We start from the raw sequence: 27,531 nt of genomic DNA on the forward strand, positions 1-27,531 counted from the left end.
CTGGGCGTCCCCCGGGGGATTAGAAATCTAATCCCCCGGGTCCCCAACCGTCCGATCAACAGATCTGAAACGTTTCCGGCCGTCAGATCAAACCAACCAGCCCTCTCTCCCACTTTTGCTACCATGATGCACCAAAGTAGCAAAAAACTGTTCAATTGTAGCAAACTCTATTTTCACCTAAAACACACAGACCTCGCCGGAGTCTCGCCGGAGACTCGCCGGAGTCTCGCCGGAGTCTCGCCGGAGACTCGCCGGAGATGTCGCTGAAGACCCACTAGAAACCTCACCGGGGACTTAGTAGCAAAAAATATATGCTATAGTAGCAAAAACACACAAAGATTGTAGCAACCTTTTTTTGCTATTGTAGCAAAAGCAACCTCGTCGGAGACTCGCCGGAGACCCGCCGGAGAATTTGTAGCAGAAAACTATACTATTGTAGCAAACACCTATAACAAATGTAGCAAGTCCTAATTTCAATGGATTCTCGCCGGAGAGATTGTAGCAAAAAAAAAAACAGAATATTGTAGCGAAACCACAAAACCAAAGTAGCAATAAAAATATTGGTATGTAGCTGCAGGGTACGCGGAGGCGCGAGCTGCTGAGGAGGAAGCTCGGGGATGGAGCTCCATGGCGCGGCGGCAGGACTCCAGTGGCGCGCGGCGGTGCGAATCCAGGGCGCGGCGGCCGGACTCCAGTGGCGCCCGGGCGCGGCGGCCGGACTCCGGTGGCGCGCCGCGGTGAAAATCCAGGGCGCGGAGGCAGCAGGGGCGGCCGACTGTAGCAGTGGGGCCGTGGAAGACTTCGAGGGGTTAGGGGCAGCGGGCCTCGGGGATGGGCTCGCCGGCGTCGATCTTGACCTCGAGGGGGCGGATCTCGCCGTCGTCCTGACTGCAGCCCTGCTTGGCCACGAGGCGGCGCTGCGGCCAGCGATCTGACGAGTTGAGGAGGGCTCCGAGTTGCGGGGTGGCTCGGTAGCGGAGGCTCCTACACCAGCGGCCGGAGTTACGTCATCAGAGAGGAGGTCGTATTGAGAGAGAGGCGCGAGGAAGGGGGCAAGCTAGTCAGAGGGAGGCGCTCACGGGGAAGACGAAGACCGGAACGATAAGGTGGGCCCTCACTTGTTTTCTCTCCGCGTGGAGGGACACGCGGCATGCGCACGAGGCGGGGGATTGGAGCGCCGTTCCCCCGGGGAACACCAGCCTTTTCCTTAAAAAACACGTTGTTAATGACCGCGTTATTTCGTCAAACTGTTTCCACGACAAGGCTACTGCAATTCTTAGGGGGTTTGAACTTCTAGAGAAATTGGGGTGTACCGCCTGTCAAATAGAAACGGACTGCCTGGATATTATAAAAGAATGCAATGGTGATGTGGAGATTAATAGCCCTTATGCTGCAATTCTAGCTGAATGCTTCCAGAAGGCAAATGACATGACGGAGATCTCGTTTGTGCACTGCCATAGGGAAGCAAATCAAGTGGCTCATGAGTTAGCAAAGTATGCTTATAGATCAAATGATAATCAGTTCTGGGAGGGTGATACTCCTAGTTTTATTCTCCCTTTTGTAATGAATGATGTGACTTTGATCACAACAATGTAACTTGTTTGAGTAGGCAGCAAGTTTCAGACGCACTCTTTTCCTTCCAGGGTACCGAAGGGGCTGGAAGGTTTTTAATGAGGCGGCTTGCTGACCTTAATATATGTGATTTAAGTTTCAAAAAAAAAAAACTGTTTCCACGACAAGCACATGCAATACCTTCCTACTGAATCAACCAACTTCACGATAATACAATCTCCAGCTTTAGCTTGTAATGAGCATTCAATGTCAACACTATGATACGGTGATCGTATATGCTCCACGAGACTGGCGGTAATCAAGCTGAGGTCATGTACTCGTCATGTTTATAGCTACTGGTTAGGAAACAAAATGATGGAAATATTTATTTGTAGTATAGTGATGTGCCAATTTCAGACTTTCAGTAACTTAGAGCGGCAGAACCGTAAGACAGCCAATGATCTAACTTAAAGGTATGGCCGTTCATTTACAATATCACATACACAAAAAATCAAACAACCTTGTGTCCTTGTTACTTCAACTCCAGAAGCCATAAGACAGCTGATGATCTAACTATTTCTCGTGAATGAGCCTGCTTCAACTCCGGAGTCTACTTTCTCAACTAGTATACACTAAAAGCTTCTTAAAATCATCGTACATGTCATGTTCTTTCTCTACCAACGTTCTGGATGGAACATCAATTTACTTGACCGATTTGGGAATATTGTGGTCTTCATAGCTCAGTTTTGCCGGACTTTGCGGGCTTCTTCTTCCCTTGCCACCATTTCTTTACCACTTTTGACACCTTGCTCACATGGCCCTTCAATTTTTTGCCGGTATCCTGGATCTGTTTCACAACCTGTTGCTTCAAATCTTTCTTTTGTGGACCCTTATTCTTTAGAACTTTTCCCTGCAAGGAACACGTGAGTAAACATCAAAAGTTCACATAAACATATTTAGATGAGAAGTTGCTAAATTTACCAATTTCTTGGGGAAGTTATCCTCCTCCTCTTCATCGTCATCTTCATCATCATCGCCGCCTTCATCAGCACCAAAGTTGTTCTTCATCAGATCGTCTCTAGAGTACATCTTCATGTTCGGTGCACCTGGGATGCCCTGTCATCATTAATAGTGCATTGTAAGATTTGAATCTTCACATATACTTGTATAAAGTTACATATATTACAGCAAAAGTATCTACCTCCATTGATCTCATTATCTTCTCCATCTCAGCATCTTTTGATGGTTTCGCAGCAAAGGGCTCTCCAGGGACCCGATCCTGCAATTTTTACGATTGACGTGTGTCAGAAATGGCATGCAAATGTTCATCATATACCAAAGCTTCACACCCAGATGCTTCTTAGCAGCAATTAATCAACTTCTACAAGCAAAGCATCTAGACATGAATTATACCCAATCATGTCTTGATTATGTAAAGTACTCCTTCATACATGGCAGAAATTGCCACTGAACTTTTTTTTCCCTTTTACTTCTAGGAAGGGCTTCTTGTAGTCTATGTCTGTCTTATATAAACGTGAATTTACTACAAAGTACACATATCAATATATGTATTTCTGGGAGGTAGTGTTTCGAACTTAATACCATATATTTAACTTTACATGAATTAACTGAGCAGATGAAGCTAAACAGGCCTACTAACTAACTTTGAGCTGAGGGCCTGTGAAAATAACAGATAAAGCTCAAGTAAGACTAGTATAATACCTATATCCATATCCAACCTGTATGAAACTTTGCTGCTATTTTTACTAAAATGCAAGTACCCCAAATATTGAAGCTATCTTGCATATCCCCTGGTGTGAAAGAGGCACTGATCTGATGAAATTTAGTGTGACATTTCGGAGGCCGAGCTACATGTAGCTCTTTATTTTCAAACCCCCAGATTTCGTATTCTAAGTTTTAAAAAAAATCGAAACAAAATTCTAGCGGTAGTAAATGATGTATTCTACAACGATGTAAAATCTCAACGCAAACTGATTTGTATTCTAGGCTACACGGAATTGACAATATCTGACAATTTTATAGTCCTGAAATGTGCACTATTCACTATAAAATTTGTCAGAATTTGCTATTTTGTGTAGCCCAGAATATGAAGTAGTTTGTATTGAGATTTTACACCATTGTAGTATACATCATTGCCTATCTCTAGAATTTTATTTTGGATTTTTTGACACTTTGAAATACAAATTTGAGTGTTTACAAATGAAGGGCTACGTGTAGCTCGGCCTCCGTTTTAAGCTTTCCCTAATTTTCCGATTACTTCACACGAAAGTGGTACGCTACTAGGGACTTACTACATATTCATAGATAATAACCTATTTAAGAGATTAGAAAAGAGATAGAGATTGCTTACTTTTGGAACTGGTGGTGGAGCTGCAGCACATGCTTTGGTAATATCTTTGCACACAAACTTTATCAGCTGATCAAGTGATGGCTTATTTGTGTAGACAAATTCAGCAACATCTGTATCAGCATAACCCATCACCTGCAACGAATTTTGTTCAGTTGAGTACATAACTTCACATAATTTAATAGAAATAATGTACCACCTTATTGATTAACCGTTCATAAATTCTGGAGAGAAAACCTCACTGATTTGAATAGTTGGCATAGATAAACCATGATCTATTCCAGATGACTACAATAATAATATCATATACTAAACAGTGATGCTGAATTCAAGAAACTTTATGACCTATAAAGAAACCAAATCTTAGTATGTTCATAAGTACTCGTACTAACACATAATAAACTAGATAAGCATTGATCTTCACCTCCTGGCATGCACGCTCAATGGTCTTGCATTCTGAATTGCAGTGTCCCTCCTCATCTTGGTCCACAAGCTGCAAAATAGTTTGATGTATTAGAACATGCTTGCAACTGTCCGCTTTTGCAAGTATCGCCAACTACATATAATGATGTACCAAGCAGAATTCGATATATAACTTTTATTTGAGTAGCAAGCTTACATGTAAACCCATATTGACCTGAAATGGCTCAATCAATTATACTTAGGGCATGTACTATGGTGCTGATAAAGCTTTCTGTAAAGAGTGGTTATAGGTACTTTTGCTGATGCGAAAGAAAGATAATGAGAAGAGAGTGAGGTTGTCTGTAAGGTTATAGACACTTACAGACAGCTTATAGACAGTAATTTTGTTGTTGTATGGGTGATGTCTGTAACTTGTATTCACATATAGTTATGGCTACAAATAGACATGTTACAGATAGATTGTTGTATATGTTGTCTATCGTATTGTCTAGACAACCACCTGTCTAAACCAATGTACATGCCCTTATGGAAGATGATTTCTGTTTGAAAAGAAAAAAAAGAAATAGCATATCGAAGGGGAAACTTAACTAGCTATAGGTAGCCATACTTGTATCATCTAAAAGTCACTAACATGGCTGACTTAACATTTAAGAAAACGGAACATGCCAAAATTAAACACTCCAGTTCATAACATCATCTTTTATTACTATTTACTTCCATTTGAATAGTTCAGTTACTTGTCTCCTCTTTCTATTTATTATTTGTGAATCATTAGCATAGCACTTAGTGGCAGCGAAGAGGATTTAAGATCTTCAGGCGCCCGGATGTGCAGCACCAGTGCATAGGTGGTCCTCATCCCCAGTGCCAGTGGCCGCACCCAACTAGAGCAATTTCCAGTTTGCAGATTTATCAAGCAAGCATCCAGACGGCACGAATCCGCATCAACTCCAGCCAAAGAGGAGAGAGTTCAGTTTTACCTCGAGCTTATCGCCCTTCTCGACGATGTCGATCCGGAGCATCCAGTCCGCCTCCTGCTTCTTGAGGTTGCACACATTCTCCGCGATGTCGATGATCTCGATCTCCGGCACCTGCAGTGCCGCACACAAACTCCAAACACATCAGCCAGCTCCAATTCCAAATTCGCCCGCCAGTCACCAGACCAGACGCCGTGCGCGCAGCAGCAGCAGCAGAGTACCTTCTTGGAGGGCGGCAGCGCCTGCTGCTTGGCGGCGACCTGCGCGGAGATCTCCCGCGCGATCCGCTCGCAGACCTGGCACCGGATGTACGGGACGTCCTCCCGCCTCGCGGCCGTCGCCGGCTTCTTCTGCCCCGCCGCCTCTGCCGCGGGTGGGGCCTGGAGGAGGAGGACCGCCAGGACGACCACGACGGCAACCGCCACCGCCACGGCGCTGGTTCCTCTCGGCGCCATCTTCTCCTTCCGCTCGCTGCCGCCGCACTCCGGGGTGGGTCAGTGGCTGCAGGCTTGAAGCGGTGGCGGGTGAGATCTGCGCCGTCGGTTGGGACGGAAGGCGCGTGACCGGAGAGTGGTGGCGCCGGCCAATGGGAGGGAGGCAGGTCGGACCAGTGACGTGGTTCCACGGAGAAGCGTCGTGTCGCGCGTGACTCGGATGTTGGGCCTTTCGTGGAGGCCCGCATGTAGTTGGTTGGGCCGCTTATCTGCGGCCCGGTTAATAATAGTGTTGCTAAAGCATGGGCCGTTCGATCCCCGGGCATTTTTCCTTTAGTTGGGCTGCCACCGATCCACCCACCTCCTCCTCCCAGTAAGGGCATCTCCAACCCTATGACCCAAACAGACGCGCTGGAACGTCTAGTTTTGGTCGTTTGGATCAGCCTCCGGACACGCGGATAGTCGAGGATGTCCATGCTATTTTTTGTTCCCCAACGCAGTGTCAGACCCAAATCACAATTTCCCTATTCATACTACTACTAGGCCAAGAACCAGGTGAGCTCCAGCGCCGCCCCATCGAGCCCCGGCCCGGCGTCCTCCGTTCCCGCCCCGGCGACCTGCGCCCCCACCCCGCCACGGCCCGGCGAGCTACGCCCCGCCGCCCCACGGCTCGCCCGGCACGACAGCTTCAGCGCTCAACGCAGGCCCGTTCGCCGCCCCGGCGCGGCCCGTTCGCCGCGCCGGCGCGGCCCGTTCGTCGTCGCGGCGCCGCCCTCGTTCGCCGCGCGGGCGCGGGCCATGGAAGGAGGAGTGCGGCGATGGCGGCGAGAAGAGGAGGGCCTCGCGGCCGGCGTCGTGGCGAGCGGCGTGCGCGCCGGTGGCGCACGAGGCCGGGAGGCGAGGCGTGCAGCTGGGCCGCGCCAACGTGAGGAGCTGCGAGGCGCACAGGACGGCGCAAGGTGGCGCGGCCCTGGGCGCGCGGGGCCGCTCCGTCTTGGACGGGGCGCGCGGGGCGCGGCCGGCTCTGCAGCGGCGCGGGCGGTGGTCGCGGCGGTTGCCGCGCGCGAGATGGCGCGGGGCGGCTCCGTCTTGGCCTGGGCGCACGGGGCGCGACCGGCTCTGCAGCGGTGCGGGCGGTGGTCGCGGCGGTTGCCTCGGCGCGAGATGGCGCGGGGCGTCTCGCGTCTTGGCCTGGGCGCGCGGGGCGGCTTGCGTCTTGGCGGGCGCGGCCGGCTCTGCAGCGGCGCGGGCGGCGCGGGACGCCTCTTCACGCGCGCGTGGCGGCTGGCAGGGTGCACACGAGTTCGTCCCCAAGCTCTGAGCAGCGGTCGTCGATCTCCTCGCCTTCTTCCGCTCCGTCCAGGCCTCCGCCATCGTCTTCCTCGTCGGTGTCGAGTCCGGTGGCCCAGAGCTCGTTTCGCCTCCGGCGACTTCCGGCAGGTGTGAAAAAAAGAGAGGCTGCGGCGACGGGTGCCTCCATGCGTGGGCGACGGCTGCAGTCCATGAGGCGAGCCAAACTCCGGCGAATATCTCGAAGGTTTCCATGGAAGAAAGGAGGACAGAGGAGAGAGAATGGTGCGGGGTCTGTGTTGTCTTTGTCTCTCTGTCAAATGGGCCAGAACGAGTGTCCACCCGGACAGAATGCCACAGATGGACGCCCGCCCGTGTCCGGCTCGCCCCAAAACGCACCCAAATTTAAGTCAGTTTTGGGTCAAACCGGACGGCGGGGAGCATCCGCTTTTAGGATGGGTTGCCCCGCTGGGTGCAGTTTTGACCCAAACGGACCCATCCGACGTCCGTTTTTGGGTTTGGGTGCCCCCGTTGGAGATGCCCTAAGGTCGTGTTTACTCCTAGAGTATTTCCATCCCGTGGGAGTTTGGGGATGACAGTAAGGTCTTGTTTACTCCTAGAGTATTTCCATCCCGTTTCCATCCCGTGGGAGTTTGGGGATGAGAGCGGATTGGGTGAAAACCCCCATTTCACCAAATCCCCATTTTTTCCCTAATTTCCCCTTATTTCCCCACACCCTCCCCACAGCCTCTAGTTACTTTGTGTTTGGGGATGAGAGGGGATATGAGAGGATTGTGATCAAATAATAAAAACTCAATCTTTGCATTCCAAGAAGTGATAATAGACAATCAGTATTAAAAACATCAACATAAACTTCGTGTCATGCAAATTTGTCATGCGATTTTCTCAAACAAGAACACACATATAAATAAATGCTCGACCCAACAGATGAGCAACCGTCCTTATAAACTCATTGTCATACAATTTAACAGAACATTAGAAGCCACCGAATGCCGGAAACCACACCGCCGCCGCCAGAGGACCTCCAGCTACAAATACACGCAGAGGTAAAATTATAAGTTCAGATACTATGTTCCTATTCAGAAAGTAATAATTAGCAAAGCTTTAGACCGAAGCTAAGGCCAGGATAAAAGGAGATGCAAAATCTCTTGGCCATATACAGTGAAAGCTAGAATAACTTCCAACAATAACAATAGTCACGCTTAAACATGGTACTACAAATTTCAGAAGTTGCTTAGCTAAAACCTGTAGAAGTACAAAGCATTGACTCTTGAGAGCTAGAATAAATTCCAATAACAACCAGCAAATGAACAGAGCTAGGCATCACGCATCATAACTTAACAGAGCTAGGCATCATACAAAAATGGTCAATCTGAATTCATCTTGAATAAATTCAGTATAGGCACAACCAGTACAACACTGAATTGTGTGTTCATGGCTTAAACATTGATTCATTCCAACTTGAGTTCAGAACAGTGTAGAGGCATTTGGTTAACCAAAAACAGGAGTTCGCACAAGATCCCAAGAGGGAGGTGGTTGATCCAATCCAACGATAGGCCAAGGTGCGGGTATCTATCAAAAAAAGAAGAAGCTACTTAATCAAAAGTCTAAAGGACCCTCTAAATTAAAAACACAGGGGCAGAGATTAAGTTAATCAGTTGTTTCTTTTTGTAATTATGTGATAACTGTACTCATGTTCTTCATAGCTCAGTAAATGCAAAGGCAAGCGCAGCTACCAAATAAAGCATGAATATATAAGACTTCAGTTCAAAAGCCGAGAAGATAGTGTTGTCGATGCAGCCAAGTAAATCTAACTGTATTATGGTCAGCCTATTCAATATATCATGTGAGAAAACAAAATGTGCTATCTTGAATAGAATTATAAAGGTTGGTTTTAAATTTGGGAAATTATTCGTGCATGAGAGTATGCCAAACTACTGAAAACAGTAATTGAACTTGTGTGGAGATGCTTCTGAGCAACGTACAACAAAATCTCGGCAGGGATACAGACATTTACCCTTTCCAATAAATTAAACAGGAGGTTGCAAATGACATATAGTGACTAGAGTGAGAACATTATTATGCAGCAAGAGCAGATATCTTGCGTTATCCTTCTACAAAATACCTCGGCAGGGATTAGGCTTATTACAAGAGTAGCTGATTGAATCATCCATATTTTACTGAACTCACAAAATGATAAAGTGCATGATCAGTCCACGCGTGCGCGCAAGTGAGCACACGCTGGAGGGAGGGAGCGTGAGTACATACCAAGAAACAACGGTCCTGACCAGACGATGGACTTGCAGAGTACAAACAACAGCTAGGTACAATCAGTTTCCAAACACAAACAGCTAGTCTAGGGAGATCTGCGGAGGGCCGTAGCTGCTGCTGCAAGCCGTGGGGATCTGTGGAGGACCGGCAGCGGCCTCTGCCAAGGCGCATGCAAGATAAACTGACCTTCATCTCGTCGAAGCCGCGAGCTCCCGGAGCTCCGCCGCGGACGGTGGCGGCACCGAGAAACCCTAGGGAGAAGGGGAAAAGGGGATGAGGCACGAGTACTCACCGGGGACCAGTCGCCGGAGGAGGATCTCGTCGACGCTGTTGTGATTTGCTTGTCCTTTCCCCGCCGCCGTCTCCTTTCCCTGCCGCCGTCGGCTCCAGTCGCCCCAATCATTGTCGCTCTCTCCTTTTTCCCGAACAAAACACGAGGGTAGCCTTTTTTTTTTGAGCAACCACATATTTCATTAATCGAAAATCACATGTGGAAACTAAAAGACAAATCGGGATAAAATGATTATCCTGAATTTGCAGATAAAATCCTAAAAGATCGAGAAATACAAAACGATCCCTAGGGTTTCCTGCAACCACCGTAGCCAGCGGCCGCCGTCCAATTCCAACGCCGCCAAGACGAACACAAGAAGAGATGCCGAGCCTCCACCATTGCAAGATCCAAAAGAACACCATCACCAACGAGGCTTTGTGAGTCGATGAACAGGCCTGCTGTAAGCAGCGAGGCACATGTCGATATGGCACGTCGACCGGGGGACGTCCCCGTGCTGTCTTGGACCAAGATACGCCGCCTCCCATCGACGAAGTCGGAGAAGAACGGCATATCCACCACCTCCGGACCAACATATTCGCTCCAGAAGAACCACCTCGCCCCGGCCCCCAGCGCCGTCGTGGACAACGACAAACGCCAGCGACACGTCGAGAAACAGATCTCGCCAGATCTAAAGAACGGCGAGAAGACCAAGCTGCCGACCTGAAAGATCGACAAGCACACGTTGCCAACAACTCCGAGACGCCGCCGTGAAGGTCGCCGCCGGTGTGGGAGTGGAGTTGAGACAGCTTTATTTGCCCGGGCGTCGCTCCCACCACCCCAACGACGCACCACAACAGACAAGCCCAAACTACAAAACGGAGGAGGAACGAGGTCCCCTCCCCCTCCTGCCGCCGGAGCGGCAAGCGGAGGGAGAGGGGCCTAGAGCTCACGCCGGTGGAGATGGGATCTGGCCGCCGCCGCCTGGGAGAGAGGAGCAGGGACAAAACGTTTCGTGGGTTTTCTTTGCTGAAACCGAATCGTGTGCGAAATGCTAACACGAGGGTAGCCTTGTGTGTGAGGATACCGGAGGATGGGGCGTCACGGGTAGGGAAAATCGAGGATGGGCCGGAAAATTCCCCGAAAAAACCATAGAAGTAAACGGGCCTTTCGGGAAGTTTGGGGATTTAGTCGTGGGCTAGTAATTTCCCCTCCCAACCTCTAAAATACGTGAGAAGTAAACAAGGCCTAATCAGAGGATTCGAATGCAAACCGCTACGCCCCTGTCGACGCAAACCACTCCGCTTCCTTGGTCCTGAATCCTGATCGACAACCGCCGCCGCCTGCCGGCTTTTCTACGCCCGTCTCCAGGCGCTCCCGCCGGCCCCCGCGCTGCTGCCCGTCGCCTCACGCCTGACGCTGCAGGGCCTCACCGGCGCTGCGCAAGCCGAGTCGATTGGAACGGCGGCGCATCTCAATTCCGGTAGGATTGGTCACCTCTCCGCTGCGGCATAATAGAACAGCAGCAGGTCATCACCACATCTGAATTCACAAGTGATCAGCTGACTGTTCACCCCACCCACGGTGGTCGGTAAGTAAACTTCTGTTTTGATATTCACCAATTGAGATTCTCCTTATAATTGGTTATTAAAATGATCACTTGTGTATTGTAGGTCTGAAAAATCAAGAACAAGTCAGAAGCAGGACAAGTGTAGTTATTTGAAACGTATGTGGAAAGTGGGATAAAACCGCAAAGACACCGAAGATAACTTCGACATCACGCTGATTTCCAAAGGTAAAAAATGTTGCAACCTTTATGTTATGTTTGTGAGACAAAAAAGAATCTTTCCTATGGATAAGTTGGTGCTACTTTTTCTGCGGCGACTGCTAATGTCGAGGAAGTCTTTTCTTTTTCACTAAATTACTATGTGAAAAATAACTGGAGAAATAAAATGGGGGAGAAATTCTTGAATGATTGGTTGTTTACTTTTCTTGAGCGTCAATTCTTTGTACAAGTCCAATGTAATTTAATTATTCGAGACGTTATCACTACTACGAACAATGAACAGTTTATACCACTGTTTTTGTTGTTGTGAACCTATGTATAGTATGTTGCCGTGCTAGAATTTTTTGATTCCGAATACCTAATACGTATATAAATCTTGGCTCCCCCACTGATATGCAGGTGAACCCATCACTACAGGAATCCGGCAATATGCCGACGGCCTACGGCCCTCGGCGTAGGACAGACTTGCCCTCGGCGTACGATACGCCGACGGGGACCCTCGGCGTAGCTCCTCGGGGAAGGTGGGCCTCGGCGGAGGCCACGTGGCCCTCGGCGTAGCGCCGCCCGTCGGCGTAGACGGAGAGGGCCGACGGCAGGCCCCACCCGTCGGCGTACGGGCCGTCGGCGCAGCTCGCTAACAGGCACCGTCAAGGTGACGGCCGTTACGGCTACGCCGAGGGGCGCACCGTCGGCATACGTCCACACGTGGCAGGACCTGGGCGTCCCTGGGCGATGGTACGCCGAGGGCCTCCCCGTCGGGGTACCTCCACACGTGGCGCGGCCTGGGCGTCCCTGGGCGACGGTACGCCGAGGGCCTCCCCGTCGGGTACCTCCACACGTGGCGCGGCACGGGCGTCCCTGGGCGATGGTACGCCGAGGGCCTCCCCGTCGGGGTACCTCCACACGTGGCGCGGCCTGGGCGTCCCTGGGCGACGGTACGCCGAGGGCCTCCCCGTCGGGGTACCTCCACACGTGGCGCGGCCTGGGCGTCCCTGGGCGGCGGACGCTACGCCGAGGGCCTCACCGTCGGGGTAGGGGCGACCATTTGGTCCATTTCTGGACGCGTGGCGCGCCCTGGTGGAACCTGGGAGCTACCCCGAGGGTATACCCGTCGGCGTAGAGGGTGCAATTTGGTTCATTTTTTTCGTTTTTTGCTGTTTCGCGCGTTTTCCAGATTTGACAGGATACACAAGCACATATAATTCACATGAAATTCATAGGCATGAAGTGCAAATACATATAACATCAAGTGCATACATAGTGTCATAGTACCATAGGTTGCATACATAGTGTCATAGTGACATGGGATGCATACATAGTGCCATAGTGTGCATACATGCATGGTGCCATAGTGTGCATAAGATACATGGGACTACTAGAGGAGCTCGTCGCCGCTAGACACCGGCCCGGGCCGATTCCTTCCGGTAGAAGCTGCGGAAGAAGGACCGGGAGAAGTACCGGGAGAAGTACCGGGAGAAGTACCGGGTGTAGCACCGGGAGAAGGACCACCATGATGAACCGGTGTCATGTCCCTCCCACCACCCTGGTTTCCGGAACATCCCGTTCCCTACACACATGTTCCCGAGATGTTAGCAATTTGCGAGGCAAAGGAAAGCCGTAGTATTCGGTTTGGCGAAGAACTTACCGTTGTTCTCCCATAGTACTCCGCAGCGAAATTTTCCTTCGATGGCATGTTTGGCGCCGGCCCCGGAAAGAGAGGCATCGGCCCTAAATCCATTGTCTGTCCGGTTGATTGGCCACAAACGACGCCTGCAAGATAGTTTACATGTCAGTCTTTGCAGAAATGAAGCATCAAACTAGGGGAAAGTGGGACTTGTCATCATTTGCGAAAACAAAGGTTGGAACTTACATGTATATATGCCATGTACTCCATGAACTGCTGCTGGTGCTGGTTGAAGGCCACCTGATATTCTTGATGAGCGGCCACGTAGGCCGCCTCGAAGTCAGGCTACAATTTCACAAATTCATGTCTCGTTAGCACTTAGCAATGTATGAACGAAAGTCGGAAAGAGGATGGAAATGAGGGAAACTTACGTCGTATGCGGGTTGTTGCCGAGCCCGGCGACGAGGCGGGAGAGGGGGGCTGTCCTTGGTGAGTCCCGCCTTGAGACGCGTGAAGGTCGTGGTGAGGGTATGCTTGACGGCCTTGTTCAGCATGGCGAGACGGCCATGCGGCAACCCTCCGGACGACAGACCAACGACTCCTCGTCGACCTCCGCGCTCATGGGGTCATCCACCTCCGGTGACGATGCCTCACCATCTCGCGGTAGTTCTCGACGTCCTCGGCGTAGGTGCCGAAGTACTCGGGAGCGAGGGCTGAGGCTGCGAGAGATCGGGCTTCTTAAGCCGCATCTTGTTGTATATCTCGAGGTCGACATCTCCTCCTCGGGTCCTAACGCGGCCCTCTCGCATCGCGAAAGGAAATGTTGTGAGTACCAACTTTGAACCTGAAGGAAAATAAAATGTATACATACCGTCTTCCCCTTGTAGCGCTCGTAGGCGAGGTTTCCCCCACGGTGTGTGCCACCGTCGCCTCGGTTCTCCGCGTTCCGCCTCGCCACGGCCGCAAAGTCCTCGTCCATCTTGAGCCACCTCGTCCTAACCATCTCCTCCCATGCCTCGGCATGCGGCTCGGCCCAATCGGGATAACCTGAAAATGCAATACTCAACTCAATCTAATGCAATCGCAACTTAGTAGCAATGTAGAATCTCATTGACATTTTACTCACCGACATGTAGTCCTCCATCGTCATCTCGTACTCGGCCTTAGCATTCTTACCGACAATGTCCGGCTTATGGACCCTCTCGCCTCTCTCTGCCCGAAGTGACCCGCGGACGTGATCCTTTGGTTGTACCACACCTGCGGTGTCAACCTCTCACAAGTCGCCCGCAAAGTCCTGTTCGCGGCCGCCTCCTCAACCTCGGGCGCCACACGATAAAAACACTTCAATCATGCAAAAAACAATTGTGAGATTCATGAGTTAGAACATTGGGGTCATCAAATATGAACGAAGCTCGAGAAAATATGTCTTACCCAAAACTTTCTCATCACGGCCTCGGCGGCCGTCGGAAGCCTACGCCGGGGCACTCTCGTAGTCCGTCCAAGTAGTGGCTAGCTTCTTCTCGCCACTTGGGGACGATCTTGAGGGGATAGTACTTGCCCGGCCGTAACTTCCTAAGCAAAGCTCCAATCATGCTTTGCTAGGCGGGCGCCCCTTGACCCCGGAGGAAATATCCAATTGCTGCACATGAAAATCAAACATTAGCACATGAAAATCAAACATTAGTACATGAAAATCAAACATTAGTACATGAAAATCGAAATTGCCAAATTAGTACACTTACTCAGTGCCAGCAGGAATTATAAGGGTCTTCGCCTCATGGGTCTTAGGCTCCTTCCTCTCGTCGGGGACTCTCGCTTCCCCACGAATCTTCAGTGCCTTCGGCCGCCCATCCTCCTCCGGAGTCTCAAACCCGCGGCTAGAGTCCTCCTCGGCTCTAGACTCCGTCTCCGCCTCCTCTCTAGACGTCCCCTCCAAAAAGAACCCGGAAGCAACGTCGCACGAGCCGAGGGTGGTGGCTCAAAGTCCGGTCCTCCCCAGCCACCTCCACCTCCACCTCCACCTCCACCTCCACCTCCTCCCAAGCCACCTCCAGCTCCACCACCTCGTCCCCGTCCTCGTCCTCGTCCTCGTCCTCCTCCTCCTACCGCAAAGTCCTCGTAACGCGGATTGCGACGCGGTTCCCTCTCACTCCTTCTAACATTGTTCTTGCGTTGTTGCATCTTCTTAAGCAAGCTCGACGAGTCCTCCTTGCCGCCGCTCATATTGTTCAATCACCTGCATTGAGAAAGAGAAAACAATTAAGAAGCATGTTGAAAAATATATAAATAGTAAGCATAAAGACACTAAACAATTAAGAAGCATGTTCAAAAATATATAAATAATAAGCATAAAGATACTAAACAATAAAGAAGCATGTTGAAAAAAAATATAAATACTAAGCATAAAGATACTAAACAAATAAGAAGCATGTTGAAATATAAACACATAAAAGACCCTCACCAGCCGTCATCAATCTCATCGTCAATCTCATTTTGTTTCTCCTTGCCACTATCACTATCACTATCTTTTGAGTAGTAAGTTGGATTTTGATAGACGGGTGGAGGCTCATCATCGCTATCATCTTCCACTTGTAACTTCTCGAGCATATCTATGTCCTTTAGATCCACCACTGACTCACCACGAGTTTTGCATCGTTCACGAGGTCCTCTTCAAGAACACATTCTAACTCAAAGTGCCCGAAGTCCTCTTCCTCTTGATAGAAAATTCCCTCGTATGTTACAGGGTCAATGTTGTTGTAATCGTCCTCGGAGGGAATCGGTAGGTTACCATGTGGCGATACCTGGAACACGACTTCCCAGCCATTGAGGGCCGCTTTCTGGCATGGGTACGGCAAATAATAAACTTGCTTGGCTTGGTGAGCAACAATATAAACATCGGCTCCGGTATAGGTGGTGGAAGGCTTAACTTCAACTAACCCAATGGACTTGGTAATTCTCTGTCCACCTCTTGGGTCGAACCAATGACACTTGAACACAACGAGATTGAGTTGTTTGTTTGTACGATTGAAGGTCAGCTCGTATACATTCTCTAACCTCCCGTAGTAATCAAAGGTATCGGATCCTTTAGTGAAGACCCCCGTCTGTATCGACTTTGGCTTCGCCCGGCCCGGCGGGGGGGGCTCTCTATGGAATCGAAACCCATTCACGTCATACTTCTCATACTTCATGACGTCACGGTTACAACCTTGGGAAACACATCTCAACTCATCTGTCATCTCAACGTTTGCATCAGCTCCCTACAATCATGGTTCAAATTTGTTGTGTGCATTAGTTACGTGGAATAACAGGGACAAATCACATATTGGTAGGTAAGAGGGACAGCTTAGACATTACTTTTTTCATGAACCAAGACACAAAGTTTATTTTTACTTCGGGAGCACCCTCTTTCAGTAGAGTCTCCAACTCCGCGACCGTGGGATCGCGCGGAAGCCACCACTGTTCATCCGTGAATTCGCTGAAAGGATACAATAAGCATTAGACCGAGTTGAGTGTAGGTGATCGAAACTAGATACAATAAGCATTACACCATGTTACCTAATGAAATCGTGACCGCCATCGTCGTCGTCCCCCCCACCACTTCCTTCATGTTCATAAGCACATAGAGCATTATGCAATCCTTCTCTTCCCTCTCCAATCTATATTTTTGTCCTTTACCAGCCTTGCCACCGGGACATTGGAATAGTTGAAGCTTGGGGTCATTCATGGGCACGTCGACATTGTAACGAGAGACCGGGTTATGCAGAGTGGGAACTTCATCAGGATAGTACGTTGTTGCGGCATCTGCCATCTCCCGAAGGCACGTTGCCTCAGCTATGCATGCTTCAATCTTGGCTTTGTTTCCGATTATCTTCCGAATATACTTGAACTCTCTCTCAATACAAAAGCGCCACCGAAACCTTTGGGCCACCCAATAGTGCCTCGTTTGCGAGGTGCACAATGAGATGTGCCATCGGAGTAAAGAAGCACAGCGGAAAGATCATCTCCAAATTGCATAACAACTCCGGCACTTGAACTTGCAGCTTCTCAATAACCTTAGGACATATCTGCTTAGCAGAGCGTGCGGAAGAAATGGCTCAACTCATGAGCACTCGCCATATTTTCTCGGGAGATACCCTCGAAGCATCACCGGCATCAGCCGCTCAATCCATATATGATAGTCGTGACTCTTGAGCCCGGTGACTTGTCCCGTCGAAAGATTGACTCCCTTGCTCATATTCGAACAATAACCATCAGGGAACATCACAACGTATTTTAGCCACTTGAATGCCTCCTTCTTTTGGATGGAATCAAGGCAGAAGTCGGCGTGCGGCTTGAACCAATTCTTTCGACGGCCAGTAGGACGTTGCATGTGTAATTTCTTCCTATCACAGAGCTTCTCAACATCGACTCTAGCCTTGACATTATCCTTTGACTTCCCGGGAATGTTTAGGCACGTGTGAAATAAGGACTCCGCGACATTCTTTACGGTGTGCATCACATCGATGTTATGGGGAAGTTCGAGGTCCTTGTAATACTCGAGCTTCGTTAAGGCTGCCTCGTGAGTCCGGTTGTGCGTTACACCATATCCCTCAAATTGATGGCCAGCTTAGATGCCGCCGGCACGAGAGCACGTAGCTCGGCATCAACAGCTATACCATCGAACTTTGGCACCTCTGTTACTTCATGCACAACTTTGCCTTTCTTGAAGTTCTTTTTGTCTTCTACTGAACGGATGCCTCCGTTTGAGGTACTTTGCCGATTCGTGTCAAACGCAACATACTTGCGACCCTTATTTAGCCAAAGGAACTCAAGTCGATGCACTGCACACTGGGCATGGCCATTTACCATTGTACACCATCCGCATGTTAGGGCGTACCCGGGCATGTCATGCATGGTATCTTGCAACCAAACTTTCATGCAGAAGTTTGTCTTCGATGCTCGGTCGTACGTCAACGTCCCGTGGTGCCAAGAGTGGTTCAAATCTTCCACAATCGGCTGCATGTAGACACTCAAGTTCTTCCCCGGGTAATGGGGCCCTGGAATGATCAGCGACAGAAACATGGTCTTCCTCGTCATTAGGACTCCGGGAGGGAGATTGAGCGGAATTACAAACACGGGCCAACAAGCGTAATTGGAATTCGACATACCATATGGATTGAAGCCATCTGTAGCTATCGCAATTCTGACATTCCGAGCATCTGCTGCCATATGGGGGTATTTTCTATCAAAGTTCTTCCATGCATTGCCATCAGATGGATGTCCCATCTTCGTCCGCCCTGATTGTCCTTTATTCGAGTCCCCATCTTGTGCCACGTCATCTGTTTGGCGGTCTCCTCAGTCAAGTAAAGCCGCTGGATTCTTTTTATGAATGGGAGATACCGAAGAATCGACTTTGCGATCTTTGACTGCCTCACCTGACCATCCTTTCCCGTTACCTCTTCATACCTAGAGGCCTTACAAATGGGACAGTACTTGTCCTCCGCATAAGCTGTTTCAGAAGAGAACACAGCCATTTTCACAACAGTCTATCCTTTGATAATCCATGTTGAGCGCCGACATGAGTTGCCTCGTCTCGTGCAGGCTTTTAGGCGGACAATGCCCTTTGGGCAACATGTTACCAGTTGTTTTCAGACTTGCTTGAAGCCGTCACGGGTGGTGTTGTACCGGGTCTTGTCGGCTAGACATTGGGAGATGGCATCGAGCTGAGAAATCTCGGCGCCATCGTACAGAGGCGTCTTAGCAGCGGCTATCATATCATAGAAGGCCTTCGCGGCTGGCTCTGGTTCCTCCGGTTCTGGAGGTTCCTCCGGTTCTGGCGGTTCCTCCCGTGAAGGTGGCGACTCTGGCATGTGGGCATCGACAAGATCATCTAGAAAGTCTCTAACCCCATCGTACTCATTGCCATTGAGCCGCTGCCGCATCACCTCACCTCTGTCACGTTCGTGCTCATCAAAGTCGATCTGCGTGACGTAACGAGGCATATACCCATATTGCAGAAGGTGTTTAAACATGTCATCCTTTCCACGACGGTGATGCTTCAAGCAACGATTGCACGGGCAAAGTGGATGAACCTTCTGTTTTGTACCACGCGCCAACTCCTTCACTAAATGCCAAGTCTTCCTTATCCACTCATCTGTTTTATTAGTCGCACTAACACGGCCGGTGTACATCCATCCATTATCAGCCATCCTCTGCTCTATTGGAAGCCAAACGACAAGCATAGCATTTATATCAAATAGGAAAATGCATCATATTTTAATTTTTTTAACAGGCAAAACGAATGCATCAACCTACATCTCTACTAGGTGGGCTCCTAGCAGCCGCCGGATCCGTAGATTGAGTACGTTCTCCATGCTCTACCCCGGTCCGAGTCAAAATTTCGGCAGCACCTCCCCGCTGCTCTCCCGATACACGTCTCGCCAAAAAGACAAGAGGATGTGCATCCGGAGAACAACGGTGAGGCGCTGCCGAAATCCTGACTCGGACCGGAGCAGAGCATGGAGAACGTACCCAACTACGGATCCGCCGACTGTCCCGTAAATGCCGCAAGCGTTACGGTTGAAAATATGCCGACCACTAATGCATATTTATCCGCGTAACGCTTGAGGACGGGAAGTGACACCTAGGTTACGCAACTTGACTTGGAAAATGAATCTAGTGACATAAATAAAATGCGGAGAAGAAGTTCGAAATTTTGCTCACCCTCGGCTGTAGAGGAAGTAGTGGAACAACCGGCGAGAAGCGCGTCAAGATCCGGGATCGTCACGCCGGGGTGCTCACGACGAGGCGGTCACGGCATGGCCTATTACAAATTCACATTATTAGACATATTTCTACTACACAATCTACGGATCCGATGAAGGCTAACAAATTAACTAAGCAAAAAAATCCTAACTAACTAACTAACAGCTAACAAATTTGTATTTCTAACTAACTAACTAACAAATTTTTATTTCTAACTAACTAACTAACTAACAAATCTTAACTAACTAACTAACTAACTAATCCTAACTACCTAACTAACTAAAAATCCTAACACTAACGTACACATACCTGCGGGAGGAGATGGCCGGGGCGCTGCGGGAGGAGATGGCCTGGGCAGCGCGGGAGGAGAGGGCCGAGCGGCGCGCTGGCCTGCGGGAGGTGGGGCCGGGGGGAGGGCGGCGGCGGCGGCTCGGGAGGCGGCTCAGGAGGGGCGGGCGGCGGCTGTGGGAGGCGGGCGACGGCGGCGGCACGGGAGGCGGGCGGCGGCACGGGAGGGCGGGCGGCGGCTGCAGGAGGCGGGCGGCGGCACGGGGAGGGCGGGTGGCGGCTCAGCGAGGGTGGGGACGGCGGGGGCCGGCGGGTGGCGGCGGCGCGGGAGGAGCGGCGGGTGGCGGCGGCGCGGGTGAGAGCAGGGCGCGGTGGCTGAGAGCAAAGGGGCGCGGGTCGGGCTCGGGATGGGGAGCTCCGCGTGCGTGCGTTAAGTTAGGGTTAGGGGTCTATGCCGAGGGCCGGAGATACGCCGACGGTGGCCCTCGGCATAGCCCAAATTTTTTTTTGTTTTTCATTTCATTTATTTTTCTGAATATAATCTTTACTATTAAATGGCGATGCGACCGTGGTACGTCTCATACATCGGTAAAAAAATTGTGTCGCGGCGATCGCAAAAGTAAACCGTAAAGAAAAACGCACGCGGACGTCGGTTATATTAAGTGTCCGAGCGATGTACGGAGTATTCGCTCGCGGGCCAGGAGATGCGAAAGAAAACGACCGGACTACAATTTCAGCTTGGCCTGCTAACCTGACTATTTTACTTAGCCTGCTAATCAGTTAAAGGTTATACACATTAAATATTTGTAGATCGATAAATCAGACGCGCATGGGGCTATGCCGAGGACCAGATCTACCCCTTTGAACGGCATCCGATGACAGCTGACCCATGGTACCGTCTTTTGCAGTGGTTACTAGGACACATAAAATGATGCCACGCGGCTCCGCTCGATTTTTTGGCTCCGTTTGCTTTGCCAACTGCGCAAAACGGGGCCGCCGGGACATGCGGTATGGCCGTACCGGGCGCGCGCGTGCACCCGTCCGACAGCGCGAAACGGAAAACATTTAGCACATAAAATGACGCGTCCTAGACCTAAAAACATTTTTCCCTCCATTTATTGAGCGAAGGAAAGTGTCGCCCCAGTTCAAATCCGGACAGTTTCCAGCGGATTCGGCGGGGCACCGCAGGAAGCGGGTGGGATTCCCAGATGGCTTCCGTGCGCATATGGCATGTGATAGGTGGTGCGTAGGAGGTATCCTACCGCCGCGCGGAGGTCCCGCGCGATACTGAAGTGCGCGCCATGTAGCTGCTTCACAAAAAAAAGCCCTTCCGGCACCCCGAAAATGGAAAAACCGTCGCCCGTGGTTCGGATTGGAAATCCGCGACCGGGGCCTTGCTTCCCATCCTAAGGCCCACGCACGTGCCAAATATGGCCTCGTTCCGACAAACTATGTGGTGAAACGGGCCGTTTCCTACTCATTTCCCCTAAAAGCCATAGAACTTCGGACGAGATAGCCCTGTTCGTGAAGGGTTCTCCAAGATAATTGCCGTATCCCAGTTCCGTCTTTTGCAGTGGTTACTAGGACACATAAAATGACGCCACGCGGCTCCGCTCGATTTTTTGGCTCCGTTTGCTTTGCCAAGCTAGCAAAACGGGGCCGCCGGGACATGCGGTATGGCCGTACCGGGCGCGCGCGTGCACCCGTCCGCCAACGCGCGAAACGGAAAACATTTAGCACATAAAATGACGCGTCCTAGACCTAAAAACATTTTTCCCTCCATTTATTGAGCGAAGGAAAGTGTCGCCCCAGTTCAAATCCGGACAGTTTCCAGCGGATTCGGCGGGGCACCGCAGGAAGCGGGTGGGATTCCCAGATGGCTTCCGCGCGCATATGGCATGTGATAGGTGGTGCGTAGGAGGTATCCTACCGCCGCGCGGAGGTCCCGCGCGATACTGAAATGCGCACCATGTAGCACCTTCACAAAAAAAAGCCCTTAGGCACCCGAAAAGGGACAAACCGTCGCCGATGGTTCGGATTGGAAATCCGCGACCGGGGCCTTGCTTCCCATCCTAAGGCCCACGCACGTGCCAAATATGGCCTCGTTCCGACAAACTATGTGGTGAAACGGGCCGTTTCCTACTCATTTCCCCTAAAAGCCATAGAACTCCGGACGAGATAGCCCTGTTCGTGAAGGGTTCTCCAAGATAATTGCCGTATCCTAGTTCCGTCTTTTGCAGTGGTTACTAGGACACATAAAATGACGCCACGCGGCTCCGCTCGATTTTTTGGCTCCGTTTGCTTTGCCAAGCTAGCAAAACGGGCGCCGGGACATGCGGTATGGCCGTGCGGGCGCGCGCGTGCTCTCGTCCGGCAACGCGCGAAACGGAAAACATTTAGCACATAAAATGACGCGTCCTAGACCTAAAAACATTTTTCCCTCCATTTATTGAGCGAAGGAAAGTGTCGCCCCAGTTCAAATCCGGACAGTTTCCAGCGGATTCGGCGGGGCACCGCAGGAAGCGGGTGGGAGTGGATGAAAGCTTCCGCGCGCTACGTTCATGTGATAGGTGGTGCGTAGGAGGTATCCTACCGCCGCGCGGAGGTCCCGCGCGATCTTGAAATGCGCGCCATGTAGCCGCTTCACAAAAAAGCCCTTCCGCACCCCGAAAATGGAAAAACCGTCGCCCGTGGTTCGGATTGGAAATCCGCGACCGGGGACTTGCTTCCGATCCTAACGCCCACGGACGTGGGACTGATGGGATTTTTGAGTCTTTCTATGCGGTGAAACGGGCCGTTTCCTACTCATTTCCCCTAAAAGCCATAGAACTCCGGACGAGATAGCCACATTCGTGAAGGGTTCTCCAAGATAATTGCCGTATCCCAGTTCCGTCTTTTGCAGTGGTTACTAGGACACATAAAATGACGCCACGCGGCTCCGCTCGATTTTTGGCTCCGTTTGCTTTGCCAACTGCGCAAAACGGGGCCGCCGGGACATGCGGTATGGCCGTGCACGGCGCGCGCGTGCACCCGTCCGCCAACGCGCGAAACGGAAAACATTTAGCACATAAAATGACGCGTCCTAGACCTAAAACATTTTTCCCTCCATTTATTGAGCGAAGGAAAGTGTCGCCCCGGTTCAAATCCGGACGGTTTCCGGCGGATTCGGCGGGGCACCGCGAGAAGCGGGTGGGATTCCCGAGATGGCTTCCGCACGCATATGGCATGTGATAGGTGGTGCGTAGGAGGTATCCTACCGCCGCGCGGAGGTCCCGCGCGATCTTGAAATGCGCACCATGTAGGCTTCACAAAAAAAGCCCTTAGGCACCCGAAAATGGAAAAACCGTCGCCGTGGTTCGGATTGGAAATCCGCGACCGGGCCTTGCTTCCCATCCTAAGGCCCACGCACGTGCCAAATATGGCCTCGTTCGAGCAAACTATGTGGTGAAACGGGCCGTTTCCTACTCATTTCCCCTAAAAGCCATAGAACTCCGGACGAGATAGCCCTGTTCGTGAAGGGTTCTCCAAGATAATTGCCGTATCCTAGTTCCGTCTTTTGCAGTGGTTACTAGGACACATAAAATGACGCCACGCGGCTCCGCTCGATTTTTTGGCTCCGTTTGCTTTGCCAAGCTGCGCAAAACGGGGCCGCCGGGACATGCGGTATGGCCGTACCAGGCGCGCGCGTGCACCCGTCCGCCAACGCGCGAAACGGAAAACATTTAGCACATAAGCGACGCGTCACACTTGTACATATATGTTAGGGGCAGATGCAAGTTTTCCAACAATTACGACGCTCCGGTGATCTGTATCTTGGGAAACCCTAGGGCGGGGACCCCGTAGATCTACCCCTATAGCTTTCTCCGTGCGAGTTTACCAATGTAATTTTTTACTTGTTTTGGTTTATTTAGGACATATGTACATGGAAACCATAGGTTGGGCATACTTTACCATAAAATAGGCTCCATTTTAGCCGTGGCGAGAGTTTCCACATACAGATCCTGGATTTTACCAAGTGTTAGCCCATGTATGCGGAAATCGTCAACAACGGGTACATCCAAGGTTAGCCAAACCTTACATCACACTTGTACACATATGTTATGGGCATATGCAAGTTTTCCAGCTATTCGGACGATCCGATAGTCTGTATCTTGGGAAACCCTAGGGCGGGGACCCCGCAGATCTACCCCTATAGCTTTCTCCGTGCGAGGGTTTACCAATGGATTTTTATTTTCTTTGCTTTGTTTAGGACATATGCACATGGAAACCATAGGTTTGGAATAAAATAGGCCACGAGATGAGCCGTAGCAGGAGTTTCCACATACACATCCTGGATTTTACCAAGTGTCGGCCCATGTATGCGGAAATCGTCAACGCGGGGTACATGCAAGGTTAGACAAACCTTACATCACACTTGTACACATATGTTAGGGACAAATGCAAGTTTTCAAGCGATTCCGACGCTCCGGTGATCCGTATCTTGGGAAACCCTAGGGCGGGGACCACTGCAGATCTACCCCTATAGCTTTCTCCGTGCGAGGGTTTACCAATGGATTTTTTTATTTGCTTTGCTTTGTTTAGGACATATGCACATGGAAACCATAGGTTTGGAATGAAATAGGCCCCGGATGAGCCGTAGCAGGAGTTTCCACATACAAATCCTGGATTTTACCAAGTGTCGGCCCATGTATGCGAAAATCGTCAACGCGGGGTACATGCAAGGTTAGACAAACCTTACATCACACTTGTACACATATGTTAGGGACAAATGCAAGTTTTCAAGCGATTCCGACGCTCCGGTGATCTGTATCTTGGGAAACCCTAGGCCGGGGACCTTGCAGATCTACCCCTATAGCTTTTTTCGTGCGAGGGTTCACCAATGGATTTTTTAATTTCTTTGCTTTGTTTAGGACATATGCACATGGAAACCATAGGTTTGGAATGAAATAGGCCCCGGATGAGCCGTAGCAGGAGTTTCGTTTGATTCGGACGCTCCGGTGGTTTGTATCTAGGGAAACCCTAGGGGGCGGGGACCCCGCAAATCTACCCCTAGGGTTAGGGTTAGGGTTAGAGTTAGGGTTAGCAATGGACTTTTTTCCTTTGTTTTAGGTCATGTGGTGGCAAGTATGGATCCATGCTATCTAAGGTTTTCCTCCGGTTCACCCCACCGGTGAGTTCTGCCATATACGTCCAGGACATGCCTAAGTGCCGTCAGCGCATGTGCGTGTAGCCGAAAGACCCCGGGGGTACAACATTAGACAAACAACACCACACCATGCTGGTGGTGGTGTTTTGTTGGAGAAGAACACATGGGTATATATAGGGAGGCGAGGGGCTGAAACGGCGAGAAAAGCTGGCGGGAGAAAATGGCGGGAAAAATTGGCGGGAAAGATTGGGCGGGAGAAATGGGCGGGAAAAAGGAAAAAAAAGATGGATGCTAAGCCGACGGTGCCCCTCGGCATAGGCTAGACAGCTGACGTCATTTTGGCGGGAGGGGCGGGAGGATTCGGCGGGAGAAATTGGCTTCAGCTACGCCGACGGTGGCCCTCGGCATAGGCTTCACGCCGTCAAGGTCCAGTTAGGGCATGGCCGCGGGGCGATGGGACGGGGTCGCACCCTCAACCTATGCCGAGGGCCGCCGATACGCCGAGGGCCACCCTCGGCATAGCCTGTCATGTGCCGAGGGTGGCTATACGCCGAGGGGCGCTTCGAGCAGCTGGGCTGACCGGGCAGTACGCCGACGGCCCCGACATTTGGCCGTCGGCGTACGCCACGGCCGTCGGCGCAGCGCGCCATTCCTGTAGTGCATATATGTCGACCACGCATGCACGGAATCATGGATACGTTAATTAAGGGTGACCAGGGTCATTTGTTCAGTTACAACGATTCCATGCACCTAACACGGTTAGTAAGCCCATCCCAAAGTTGAATGATATTTCATTTTATTTTCTCAAAACCCTCTTTAGAATACCATAAGAACACATTCCATTTCTGTCACAAAAAAATAACAGGTTCCGTCCAAGCAGGGCAGAGGCCTAGGTTTCCACACCTGTTGACCTATACAAAAAAACACGCACGCCACCTCATCCGTCTCGATCCCGACGGCTAACCAATGGCCGGCGAAGGCGGCCGTGGCCACAGCAGACGGGGCTGGTCCGATCTCTCCGGCGACATCCTCAACATTGTCTACAGTTGCTACTGCTCCTCGCGGTACGACCACGTCCGCTTAGCCGCAGTCTGCACATCGTGGCGCACCGTCGCATCGTGGCACCCGAAGATACCCGCTCTCCCCCTGCTGCTCCCCTCCACAGGCGTTGTCAAGCACGACTGGAGGGCGCGGGCATACATCCTCGAGGATGGCAGAGCCTTGCGCCGCCCGCTTCGAGGGTTTCCATGGGGCAAGCGGATCGTCGGATCCCACGATGGTGGCTGGGTGGCCGCCATGACCGGAACTCGGCTCTTCGTCATGAATGTCTTCTCGGGTACAACCATCGCGCTTTCTGCCAGACAGAGCATCATTCCTAATAGAGGACGAGCATTAAACCCGGAAGCCATAATTAGCAGCGAAGAGAACTCCACTAGGAAGATCATCTTTTCAGAGGAACCTTCCTCAAGCAGTTGCCTTTTGCAATGTCACGCTATATGGCCTCACGCAAGGTGGACTATACAGGTTCGTGATCGGCAAGAATGAAAAAGGAGCTCCACTGATCACCTTGGTGCGTCACATAGATATCGAAATGGGCATATTGACCGAGTGTTGGGAGATGTCTCGCGACAAATACATCTTTGAGCTGCACGGCAAGCTAGCGATCGCTATGAAGTTCTTGCCGAGCATCTACTGCTGCAACCATCACTATTTTAGGGTATTTCAGTTTGATGGCATCAAATACAAATCAATTGAGGTAACAAGATTGGGTGACCATGGCTTGTTCTTGGGGCCAACATGCAGCAAGGCGGTACACATGCCCGTGACACGTCGACACGGTGGCAGGGTGGAAAGTAACCATATCTACTACTCCGAGCAACAATTATGTCCACGTCACGAGATAAAGTGCTTAGAGAGAATGGACCTCGTCAGCTACACTGTGTATTACGGAAAAAACACAACGACGTGAATCATTTGCCAAGAATCAGGTCATCGGGATACCATTACTGTCACCGGGACGTCACCAATAGTTGCATTTGGCTTCTGCCTCCGGACCTGTAATTCCGCTTTCATGCTTCTACGGAGCGAGCTTATGCTACAAAGGTGTAGTATTTGTTATTTTAGAACTTACGTTACCTGGTGTACTACATGCTTGTAAGGAACTATCTCAACTTGTTCTTGTTTACCAGTACTACATGACTGAAATTTATTTCTGCCATCGTTCATGTAGCACCTATAAGTAACCTTCTCTTTCAACATGTATTGTTAACCTAATTACAAGAATACGCGTGCATACACAATGAACTAGTAATTAAGATGATAACGTTTAGATAGGTTGTTCTT

At 50.7% G+C, this 27,531-nt stretch overlaps 1 protein-coding gene and 1 long non-coding RNA gene across 2 annotated transcripts; both read right to left on the bottom strand.

The window, feature by feature from the left end:
* Positions 1-1,924: 1,924 nt before the first annotated feature.
* LOC127311263 (uncharacterized) lies at positions 1,925-5,913 on the bottom strand. Its single transcript, XM_051341651.2, has 7 exons — positions 5,538-5,913; positions 5,320-5,430; positions 4,344-4,412; positions 3,923-4,054; positions 2,753-2,830; positions 2,533-2,667; positions 1,925-2,461 (listed from the first exon to the last, which is right to left on the bottom strand). Exons 1-7 carry the CDS (start codon positions 5,769-5,771, stop codon positions 2,285-2,287), a joined length of 936 nt encoding a protein of 311 aa, XP_051197611.1. The 5' UTR covers positions 5,772-5,913; the 3' UTR covers positions 1,925-2,284.
* Positions 5,914-7,894: 1,981 nt separating this feature from the next.
* On the bottom strand, positions 7,895-9,952 carry LOC127311262 (uncharacterized). Its single transcript, XR_007857632.2, has 2 exons — positions 9,625-9,952; positions 7,895-8,089 (listed from the first exon to the last, which is right to left on the bottom strand). It is a non-coding gene; the product is annotated as an uncharacterized lncRNA (long non-coding RNA).
* Positions 9,953-27,531: the final 17,579 nt, after the last annotated feature.

This window comes from Lolium perenne, chromosome 7, assembly GCF_019359855.2.
Source record: "Lolium perenne isolate Kyuss_39 chromosome 7, Kyuss_2.0, whole genome shotgun sequence".
Lineage (NCBI taxonomy): Eukaryota > Viridiplantae > Streptophyta > Magnoliopsida > Poales > Poaceae > Lolium > Lolium perenne.

What these genes read in the sequence shown, in the direction of transcription:
- LOC127311263 (XM_051341651.2), bottom strand. Translation starts at nt 5,771, where the DNA reads ATGGCGCCGAGAGGAACCAGCGCCGTGGCGGTGGCGGTTGCCGTCGTG. An exon ending in CGCTGCCGCCCTCCAAGAAG is followed by an intron (nt 5,431 to 5,537) that starts GTACTCTGCTGC and finishes GCGGCACTGCAG; the next exon opens with GTGCCGGAGATCGAGATCAT. An exon ending in TTGAGCGTGCATGCCAGGAG is followed by an intron (nt 4,055 to 4,343) that starts GTGAAGATCAAT and finishes AATTCGTTGCAG; the next exon opens with GTGATGGGTTATGCTGATAC.